The sequence below is a fragment of the Asparagus officinalis genome, chromosome 2 (assembly GCF_001876935.1).
Source record: "Asparagus officinalis chromosome 2, Aspof.V1, whole genome shotgun sequence".
Classification (NCBI taxonomy): Eukaryota; Viridiplantae; Streptophyta; class Magnoliopsida; order Asparagales; family Asparagaceae; genus Asparagus; species Asparagus officinalis.
This window is the reverse complement of record NC_033795.1, coordinates 4,441,813-4,453,625: the sequence shown is the minus strand read 5'-3', so window position 1 is coordinate 4,453,625 and position 11,813 is coordinate 4,441,813. Positions and strand designations below refer to the sequence as shown.

At 40.1% G+C, this 11,813-nt stretch overlaps 1 protein-coding gene across 3 annotated transcripts in view; it reads right to left on the bottom strand.

The window, feature by feature from the left end:
* LOC109829996 (pectin acetylesterase 5-like) overlaps positions 1–11,807 on the bottom strand; it is a 15,440-nt gene extending 3,633 nt beyond the window's left edge. Inside the window, exons 1-6 of one of the 3 annotated variants that reach the window (XM_020397123.1) lie at positions 11,672–11,807; positions 11,493–11,575; positions 9,456–9,585; positions 2,983–3,062; positions 2,759–2,848; positions 1,767–1,891 (exon numbers count right to left, since the gene is read on the bottom strand). In XM_020397123.1, coding sequence (XP_020252712.1) covers positions 1,767–1,891; positions 2,759–2,848; positions 2,983–3,062; positions 9,456–9,564 — 404 coding nt within the window. In that variant the 5' untranslated portion in view covers positions 9,565–9,585; positions 11,493–11,575; positions 11,672–11,807. Of the gene's footprint in view, positions 1–1,766; positions 1,892–2,758; positions 2,849–2,982; positions 3,063–9,455; positions 9,592–9,857 lie in introns of all 3 variants that reach the window. The other 2 variants (XM_020397121.1, XM_020397122.1) reach the window with 2 other exon arrangements.

Sequence of the window (11,813 nt, the reverse complement as noted above, 5' to 3'; positions counted from 1 at the left end):
CCGCCAGCTGCCGCGTCCAGGTTTTTTTCCTGTTTTCCTTTTTCCCAGTTTTTTTCCTTGTTTTCTTCTTTTTTTTTCTTTTTGAATATAATTTACATGATTACTTGTGTAGTTGGGAATTCTTTTTCCCAGCAGCCAGTATTATTTTTTCGGTTTTTTTCTTTAATTTTTCTGTTGTTTGCTGTTCGCTATAGTTGAGCATTATTTTTTCTCTAGGAATTAACTGTTAATCAATTAGCTGTGTTGGGAATTAATTTTTTGAGAATCAATTAGCTGTTGCTAACCGTGATTAAGAAAAGAATCACAGAATAAGCTAGAGATGAGTTTGGGAAAATCTTATGTGATAATTTATATGTTTCTTTGTCTTATGATGTTGGCAAATAAGTTTGCGCCTCAATTTAGTGAGGCGGGCTCCTCGTTATGCGCCTTGCGCATGGTGCGCGTAATGGACCTTTGCGCCCCGCATTGCGCCTCGATAACACTGGATAAAAACAACATAAAAATGTTAAGGAATTTAATTCTCATCCTTATTCTCATATAAATTATTAATTCCAATATATAATATAGCCAAGTCCCCGTACCCTACCTTTTACAAGTTTTCTGTGTCCCATACACGTACCTGTCCGTGTACCCATAACCGTAGCCATGCAACATAGATGGAAACAGTTGGGAGTTTGGTCAAAAAATTCGGAACCACAGTAAATGATTATCAGTTAGCTGGCAAAAGATTTGGGACAAAAGCTTTGCCCCCGTTAAGCAGAATGATTAATTGGAATTACTTATAGATTTTAATTCAAGATTGGGTTGAAAGTGGTACTAACACAGCAGTCATTGGATCTTTAGCCATGAATGACAGGTTTTCATGAATTAAATGTGAGAGGCAAGTTAGCACTATATTTACGTTCACTAGATTGTGTGAAACTCAAATTGTTGCTCCAGTTTGATATCACCCCTTGGAAAAAAGCGTTTATCTAAAAAAGTAAAGAAAAAATATTTAATAGATATACCATTGTTGGATATAAATTACAGTAGTAGGATAGGACCGTGCAAATCCACCCTCAGTCATGCTAGGAATGAAGCTGATATCTTTAGTAGATCTCCTAAGTAACAGTTCAATTTTTCATCCAGCAAACAGTAAATGCACTGTACACTAGCATGTTCTGCTGTCTACTATGATTTCAGTGTTAATGCATAACAAGGCCTGAAAATTTTCTGGTAAGATGTGGACAATGGCTAATTTCTTTGTTTAGGGATATGTTCCATAATGCATACCTAGAATACAAGATATATATTAAGCTTGAAATGTTAATATTTATTACTTAGGATCTACTGGTGCACATACATTAACATATATTTAATAACATATTGTAACATATAATAGTGTAAGGACTTTATTTCTTTCTCTTTTTCACATATTAAATTATGCAAGAACTTCAGGAGGAATGCCAAAAATCTATTTCATGATATACAAATACTGTGAGCAATCAGTTGCTATGTCAAGTATTTAAAAAAAGTCCTCTCCTTACTATGAGGAAGTAAATATATATTTCTAAGAAAGTAACACTTCCAAAACCAGGTAACCATGTCAAATATTGCCAATGCTTCTGCCAAATCTGACCAACTATGACCACCATTAAAGAATAACATCATTAAAATATATTGTAACATCAGACTTGCATCAAGAGTTGAGTGCTTGAATGGAAACAAATAGGAGAGAGCTAACCAGGACAAGTAATAACTTTGTTGAAATTCATAAAAGAACATACTCATCAAGAAAAAAACCACCATCAGCAAGGCATTTTACATCAGCCTCCTTTGGCATAAGTGCACGAAAACTGTCACAATGTATGAAAGTCGCAAGACCACCAGCAGAGCACCCTGTAAGAAAAGCCTACAAACAGAAAACTGCATTAAGATTGATACTTACACAAATTAGCATTTACATGTAATGAATTAGGAATTTCACACAATTTAAAAGTTTCATGACTAAGTGAACCCAGTCACCAAACAAAAGACAGCACAGAACAGGTTCTTCGAAATAAAAATTTTAGGTTATTAACTTGTTACAGGTATATCACAAAACAAGTAAACATTTATATGGAAAATTTGATGTCCAAACAATTAGACTCTGCTCCGCAACCACTTAATACCTCTTTAAGGAAAGGTGCAAGTCAAAGTTAGCCTGATTGATCTCATTAAGCGTGAGCACCATGCCCCGATTATTGTTTAATTTCATATGTCACCATAATCATAAAACTGTTCTGTTTCAAATTTCTTAAATGATTTTCTAATGTAAACATCTGCTAGACATACACCATAACGATAACCACATTGATGGCCTAGGTAGCATGTTACATCATGAATGACAAAAACCACTATAAATATATAATTTTTAACTTAGGAAAAAGATGGAATAATCTCTTTGAGACTATGACTTATGTATGGAATAATCCCTTAGAGACGATGACTTGTGTAAAATGCTACCAGAAAATACGATTTTGTTTCATGCATTCCGCAGAGAATTTTAAAAATGGGGGAGCATATGCTTCAGAACATATATTTGTGTTCGACTCAGTTCAAATGTGATATTGAAAATGAGAAAATATAGCTAGTCATGAAAAGTGGAAACCACCAGGTCCACCACAACATGTTTTGCTCGAATAGAAGCTAGCATCAGATTTTATCGATGGATGTCATGATGATATAAGCATATATAATATCACATAAAAGAACTACACCATGATTTTGAAGAAATGACCTGCTTTGCCTTTCCAAGTCCTTCTGCTAATAGTTCACCCATAATTACTTCCCAAATCCGCTGGCCTCTGAAGAAGAGTTTTCTTCCACTCTGTGCAACATGGAACACAGAGTTTAGTTCTGAACAATTTGCCTTTTCTAACTAAAGCTAGCTATATAAGCATCTGCAAAATGAACCACCAATTATAATAATTTAGAGGACAGCAATCATCCCATTGTATGTACCTTAGGTTGAATTTCCGTGTCCCCAGAAAATGATGCACCATCACAATACAGTATCTTGACTCTGTTCCAATTATAGAAGTCTGAAGACATATAACATGGGAATTAGAACATGATTACTCTAAGAACTCAAGCACAATATCTCACAGTGGTTAAATTATAAACCCTTCCTCTGCTTACTAATACTATGTTCTTTTGAACTATGACAAATACTTGGAATATAAATATTTAAGCATTAATGAGGTCCAACATTAAATTCTAGCAGAGAATCCTAGTAATTTTTATCTTCTGTAGTGAAGTTGTACCCATGCACTACACTGCTTTCTTTTAATATGTTTAAAGAAAGTTTCTCTATGTGCATGCATATCACAATGTAGCATGGGCACTTCTGTAGTGAAGTTGTACCCATGTACTACATGTTAGGATTCACCCCAATAATAAAGCCTCGAACGAAGACTTAATCACAAAATAAAGGCACAAAATTCAACACAGAGTACTCACAGATATACGTGGTTCACTCCTTCGGAGCTACTTCACGGTGCAACGACGACGCCAAATTCTTTTATATCCCAAAAGAATTGATCCAAGAGAACACCCTCTCTTGATCAGATACACTCCAAGAACTCTCACAAACTCTCTCTTTGTTTTCTCTTACTCTTCTATAAGAGGAGTTGTTTCTGGGATGAGATTTCCTATTTTGTGCCTTTATTTTGTGATTAAGTCTCCGTTCGAGGCTTTATTATTGGGGTGAATCCTAACAACTTGTATCAATCTCCCGCTACCTTTTCTCATTTTTCAAACAAAGTTGGCCACCAACTTTGATTTGTCAAAATAGGTGGGCTGTGCTTTCGGCTAACAATCTCCCACTTGAAGATTTGATTGAATGTCAATCATATCTTCACACCACTCTTGGTTGCATCATCCGGATGTCTTGTATCTTTGGCGTCTTGCACGGCCTTCAACATTCTCAACGGAGGTCATATGAGGCTGCACACAGCCTCACCTTCTCGAACGGAACTGGCTTGGTCAGCATATCGGCTGGATTGTACCTCGTATCAATCTTCACAAGCTTGAACTCGTTCCTGCTTTGCCATCTCCGTATGACATGGTGCTTCACGTCAACATGCTTGGTCCGAGCATGGAATGCGTCGTTCTCTGACAAGTGAATGGCACTCTGGCTGTCGCAGTGGATGAAGTATTTCTCAAAGCTTACTCCAAGCTCGAGAAGAAAAGCCTTCAACCATAGCAACTCCTTTGTTGTCTCTGTTACAGACACGTACTCGACTTCGGTTGTCGACAAAGCCACAGTATCCTGTAACTTGGATCTCTAACTTATCGCTCCACCACCCAAGATGAAGATGTAGCCGCTCAGTGGTCCTTCTTGAATCTATATCCCCTGCATAGTCTGCATCACAAAAGCCCTCTAGCTGCAAATCTGCCCCGCCATACTCAAGACAACGGTCGGACGAGCTTCTCAAGTAGCGTAGAAGCCACTTGACCGCACCCCAGTGTTGTTTCCATGGATTGCTCATAAAGCGGCTCACAAATCCCACTCCTTGTGAAATATCTGGCCTCGTGCACACCATCGCATACATCAAACTCCCGACGACAGATGCATATGGTATGTTTGCCATGAACTCATGCTCTTCAGCAGTCTCTGGTGCTTGGGTCTTCGATAGCTTGAAATGACTTGCAAATGGCGAGCCCACCGGTTTAGCTTTCTTCATGCCAAACTTTTCAAGAATCTTCTCAATGTAGGCCTTCTGAGACAACCTCAGCCCCCCGTGCTGATCTGTCTCTGATGATCCTCATCCCCAGAATCTGGTTTGCTGGACCCAGATCCTTCATCTCGAAGCACTCGGAGAGACGCTCCTTGAGTTCCTCAATGCGGGCCAAGTCGGGCCCTGCAATCAACATGTCATCAACATAAATCAAGAGTATTACATAGGATTCGTCATATCTCTTGATGAAGCAGCAGTGGTCTGTGTCACATTTGAGAAAACCGTTCTCCTCCATAAAGTTTTCGAACTTCATGTACCACTGTCGCGGAGGTTGCTTCAGACCATACAAGCTCTTGCATAGGCGACATACGAGGCCCTCCCTGCCTCGTTCCTCGAAGCCCACTGGTTGATGCATATAGATTTCTTCCTCCATATCTCCATGAAGGAATGTCGTCTTCACATCCATCTGTTCTAGGTGGAGATCTTGAACTGCTACAATGCTCAGCATAGTTCGGATCGTGGTCAACTTGACGACGGGAGCGAAAAGGAGATCTTGAACTGCTACAATGCTCAGCATAGTTCGGATCGTGGTCAACTTGACGACGGGAGCGAAAACGTCAGAATAATCAATCCCTGCTTTCTGTTCATAGCCCTTCACTACAAGCCTCGCCTTGTAGCGTCTCCGTCCATCGGCTTCATACTTGACCCGATAAATCCACCGATTGTGAAGAGCCTTTTGCCCTCGTGGAAGCTTTACAAGCTCCCAAGTCTCATTCTTCATCAAGAACTTCATTTCTTCCTCCATGGCAGACTCCCACTCGCCGCGAGCTTTGCCGGTCTGCTGTACCTCCTCATAGCTCTCTGGCTCATCATTATCAGTCAGGAGAAGGTAATTCATTGTGGAAAGGTACCTCTCTGGCACCCTTGGATTTTTTGGAGTTTTGCAAATTGCGATCGGCAACTCTGCTGGATCCTACTGCTGTGCATCCCGCATGTTCTCTTGGTCTCTGTCTTCTATGCTGATTGGTATCTCACCGCCGTCCTCACTGTCAGCAATATCTGAAAAAAGAGGGGGAGATAGCTGACTCTCACTCACCTCTTTGGTCTTGTACATCGCATTCTCATGGAATACGACGTCACGACTGCGCACCACCTTACGCGCTTCGTGATCCCAGAAACGGTACTCATACTCATCTCCTCCATAGCCGATGAAAGAGAGCTTCTTTGACTTTGGATTAAACTTTGACCGGTCTGCAGAATTGGTCATGACATAGGCGTCACAACCAAATACTCGTAAGTGCTCTAGCTTCAGCTTCTTTCCGATCCAAGCCTCTTCAGGTATCCCATAATTGAGAGCCGCGGATGGCCCACGGTTGATCAAGTATATAGCAGTATTGACAGCTTCAGCCCAAAAGCTCTTGGCCAATCCGGAGTGGATCCTCATACTTCTAGCGCGCTCGAAGATAGTGCGATTCATGCGCTCCGCCACTCCGTTGTGCTGTGTGTCTGGGACGGTCTTCAGTCTCCGAATCCCACGGGACGAGCAGAAGTTCTCGAACTCCTGGCTGCAATACTCGCCTCTATTATCAGACTTTAGGCACTTCAGCTTATTGCCTGTTTCGTTCTCCACACAGACAAGCCACTTCTTGAAGATGATGAATACATCCGACTTGTGCTTCAAGAAGAACACCCACAATTTTCTCGTAGCATCATCAATAAAAGTGACAAAGTAAAGAGAGTTACCAACAGATGGGACTTGCGCAGGTCTTCACACGTCGGTGTGCACCAACTCTAATTTCTACAGTTTTGGAGCCGGTCCGGTCTTGTTGAAGCTCACCCGGTGTGCACCAACTCTAATTTCTACAGTTTTGGAGCCGGTCCGGTCTTGTTGAAGCTCACCTTCTTTTGTTTATCTAGGATGCAGTCCTCATAGAAAGTCAGATCGATCTTGTTCAGACCCGGAAGCCTCTCTCCCGCGGCCATAATCTGCATCCCCTTCTCGCTCATGTGGTCAAGTCGTCGATGCCAAGTCATGCAGTCGACGGATGATGATGATGATGCTTGTCCTGCGGCAAGTAAGTGGTCGATCTTCCCGTTGGCGATGTAGAGAGACCCCTCGCGTTTGCCGTGTGCCACCACCAGGGCACCCTTGGACACCTTCCAGCTTCTCTGCTCGAAGGATACTCTGTAACCGGAGTCAGTCAGTTGCCCGACTGATATAAGATTTCGCCTGAGATCTGGTACATGCCGAACATCATTCAGCGTCAAGGTGGTCCCGCCCTCCATCTTGAGGGTACAATTTCCCTTTTCGGAAACCTTACAAGGTTGATCGTCGCCAAGATAGACTGTCCCCAAGTCCTTCTTCACGAACGATGAAAGCAGCTTTTGTTGTGAGGTTGCATGAAAAAATACGCCAGAGTCGATGACCCACGCATCACTTTTGTCTTCTAGGGATAGGAGAAGTGCATCCGAATCCGTCTCGTGCATGAGATTGGCTGCACCGTCAGCCCGATCATCCCCTGCTGATGCTTGAACAGTAACTCTGCAGTCCCGTGCCAAGTGGCCCTTCTTTCCGCATCTGAAGCACTTCCCTTCACCGTAACCATTCGGGTTAGGCCCTTTAGACTTCCCTCTGGATTTTGATTGGCCTCGTCGTCCCCTACCCTTCTTCTGTGCACGCCCTCGTGCCTCGACATGCAGAGCACTCCCACTGCTAGAGGCCTCAGCTCCTGAGACATTGCGGCGAGATTCTTCATCCAGAATTACCTCAACCACTGTGTCGAGCTTCATCTTGTCATTGCCATTAGCGTTGCTCACCGTCATTACCATATTCTCCCATAAATCTGGTAGACAAGAAAGTAGCAAAAGAGCTTGGATCTCGTTGTCGAACTTTAGATCTACTGCAGCAAGCTGTTGCACCACAGCCTAAAATTCGTTCAAGAAGTCCGCCACGCGAGCTCCTTGCTGCATCTTGAGATTGAATAGCTTCTTCATCAAGTACACCTTATTTGAAGCAGACGGCTTCTCATACAGCGCCTCCAAGGCCTCCATCAACTCCTTGGTGGTGGTCGCATGCGAGACGTTGTAAGTCACATGCTGGTGAAGGTTGAGCCTGATGGTGGCAAGTGTTTTACGATTGAGCACCTTCCACTTATCGTCGTCCATCTTCTCAGGTTTCTCCGCCTCTCCTTGGAGGGGTAGGAAGAGATCCTTCTGGTACAAATAGTCTTCTATTTGCATCCTCCAATACCTGAAATTTTGGCCGCCGAACTTCTCAATTCGAAGTCTGTTGTCTTCAATTGTAGATCTCATGGCGAAAGATTACGTCTTTCCCGTATTTGTGAATAGTACAGTATTCGTGAATAGTACTGTATTCGTGAATAGTATCGTATCCGTGAATAGTACTGTATCCGTGAATAGTGTCGTACACGTGAATAGTGCCTAATGCCTTAAAAGAGTAAATATTAATCTAACTTATTTTCTGATGTGGAGGATCCAATTTTAGTGGCAGCTACAGAGCATACGATAAGCAGATATATATACTCTAAGTCAGACTCTGATACCAGTTGTTAGGATTCACCCCAATAATAAAGCCTCGAACGAAGACTTAATCACAAAATAAAGGCACAAAATTCAACACAGAGTACTCACAGATATACGTGGTTCACTCTTTCGGAGCTACTCCATGGTGCAACGACGACGCCAAATTCTTTTATATCCCAAAAGAATTGATCCAAGAGAACACCCTCTCTTGATCAGATACACTCCAAGAACTCTCACAAACTCTTTCTTTGTTTTATCTTACTCTTCTATAAGAGGAGTTGTTTTTGGGATGAGATTTCCTTAAGAGTTTAGGACCCTATTTATAGTGTTTGAGAAACACTATGCACAAATAAAATATATTAGTGGGACCCGCCACTAATAATAAATAATTATGGGACCCACTACCTTTTCTTATTTTTCAAACAAAGTTGGCCACCAACTTTGATTTGTCAAAATAGGTGGGCTGTGTTTTCGGCTAACACTACAGTCCATATTTGGATACTTCTTGGACATATGCATACACTTATTCGAACGAGTATTCAATTATATAATACATGTTTTAATTTAAAACACTCATAATACACTTTGTCGACGTATATTCTACACTTCACATACACTTCTTAGTCTACTTTATTCAAATACATATTTGAGATATCTATGTAATCATTATATGACACATTATTAGAAATAAGTGTTCAGACACCTTTGTGCATGAAAATTTGTATATATGCATGTATGCAAATTCTCTTCATTATTTGATTATTACAATATGCATACATGTAAACATGCATATGTACATATATATTACACGCACATATCCTAATATCATATCGCTATGTTACCACGTCTTACTTTTTCCACAATTGGGGTTTCCAAAGTCCTGTCCATGCTACTTAGTGCCTGTGTTCCACTAAAAGACAAAGTTCTTAATTTTTTCACTAATCTCATATTTTTTCACTCCTATAGCTATTTACCGTACAAATGTAACAGACTATTACCTACCTAATCCCTAACAACAAGCACAAAGAACACAATTTCCTCAGTTTCCAAAACTGCATGGATTTTGTGAATATACAGTAGGCATCTATATAGACAACACAAAAGTAGATTAGAAGACATTTGACTCCTATGAGAACAATAAATAAAGAGAAGAAAGATGAGTTTAACAAAATCTTGCATACTTAACCAAAGAATTCTCGCCATTACACATACCAGGGTTTTCAGATGCTGTTTGGCTTAAAATGCCAACAAAGGAAGCTTGCAGATCCATGTAGTGTGAAGACCCGAGATGTGTTCCTTGGCGAAAAGAACATGAATCCATGCTGTTGCACCAACCTCCACCCTAAAGCTTGAGGAATGCAATTAAAGTGAGCAAAACCTTAACTAATAACCTTCCTAATCACCTATAAAATATATGCTAATGATACAAAACACAAATTGAAATATGTCCTCTAACAAGCGGACAGCAGAGAGTATTGATTTGTATATAGTGAAAATAAATAAACTTATACCCAAAAGTGTGAGGGAAAAAAAGTCATCCGGACTAAGCAAATAATAGAAGGCTGAGAGAAGTGAGAAAATTATCAACATCAGAATCCTGGAGAAAGGACTTACCATTCTTGATTTTGGAATTCTAACTTTTGGGCAATTCATCTGGATTTTGACCTTCCCTGCAATTTACCTTTGGAATCTTTTCATTTACTGGTTTGATTTCTTTGGAAACTGAACTAGTTTTGTCCATTCTCTTGGACACAGAATTATGGGACAAGTGAGGTGCTTCCTTCTTTGATCATTAAATTTGGATAGTAGTCCCAATAAAACAAACAGAAATGATGCATGGTCGCATTTCATTTTGGTTCCAAAAGGAACGCTCACTTTTAGATATCTAGAAATTATTTGCAAAAATAAGATTGAAATCTATTCTTCTTTTATTAATGATGGAAGTGTTAATTGTTCTTTGGGACCACAAAGTTTCACCCATTTTGAGCTTTGATATTCCAAAGTTTATTTTTATTCATTTTATACCTCAATGTTTCACCCATGTTGAACTTTGATTTCCAAAGTTTGTTTTTGCACATTTGATACCCCCAATGTTTAAGAAATTTGAACTTTGCTACCCTCCATTTGGGGAGTTTCTTTTATTTTTCTGTTAAACTCAGATCACCTGCTTAACATGTAACCTAATTTGAACTTTGATACCCCTGAAGTAATTGTAAACGCCCTTAAAATGAGTGGTAATTGGCAGAGTCTGCTGTAGCAGATTTGTCTTGGATGTAACTTTCTCATTTATTTCAGGAACATTTATAACGATTACATGGGTACCGAAGTCAAAATTAAATCATGTATTAAACATGTTATTTGAATCTAACAGAAAAATAAAAGACTTATATTGGTCCCCCAAATCTCACTTATTTTTAAATAAGTCCCCTAAAACTCAAATAATTTAACTAAGTTCTCCAAATCTATAAGTATTCTTAAATAAGTCCCTCACATCTCATACATTTTAATTAAGTCCCCCAAATCTATAAGCTCCCTTAAATAAGTCCCTCCAAGTTAAAAATGGTTAACTCTAAATTAACCAAACTAGAGTAATCCTATTAGTTTTCCCCTCATCTTGCTCAGATAGTTGCTCATAATACCCGCAACAGAGTAAAATAGAGACTCCTCAACAATGGCAAGCAGGGGAAGACATACATGGAAGAGCTCCGAATGGAACATATAAAGAAAGAGGAGGGCGAAAAAAAATGCAAGATTAACGGAATTTAGTTAACATCGAGTTAAACTTATACTTATTAAGGCTTATTTAAGAGAACTTATAGATTTGAGGACTTATTTAAAATATATAAGATTTGGGGGACTTATTTAACAATATACTTATAGATCTGGGGGACTTATTCAAAATATTTAAGTTTGGGCGACTTATTTAGAAATAAGTGAGATTTGGGGACCAAGATACGAGAAACTCAAAATGAAAAGGTCCCCAGAGCATTGCCAGTGGAAAAAAGTTAACTTTGGGATACCAAACAGGCAAAAAAATAAATTTGGGATATTAAACGTGCGAAAGTAAACTTTTGGAGTACAAAAGTCCAGAATAGGTGAAATTTTCTGGGCTACCAAAGTGCAATCCAATAATGAGAAAATATCTCCCTGACAGTTTTATCACCTGAACTAACTTAGAATCTGAAAATTCTTTCACCCTCAAAAAACCATCAAAAGCTGTAAACAAAAATCAAGAGATTTTGATTACACCTCCAGATGGAGGAGCCAATTATCGGTCCCAGATCCGAAACCTCTCTGCAGATGGTACCCCGGCCTGCTCCCATCTAAACAAACTACAACAACATCCAAAACCAACAAATCACTTCACCAAACCCTAATTTTTAAGGGGGGGAATAAACTAAACAAACGAAGAAGTAATCAAATCGTACCTGCTCCTTCCTCGGCGGCGTTCTTGACGAGCGTGAGATCGACGAGATTGGGCTCCAAAGGCCCCAAAGGCTGCGGCTTTGTGAAGATCCAAGACGCTAGCGTCACAGTGAGAAGAGCGACGAAGAGAATGGCACCGGATGC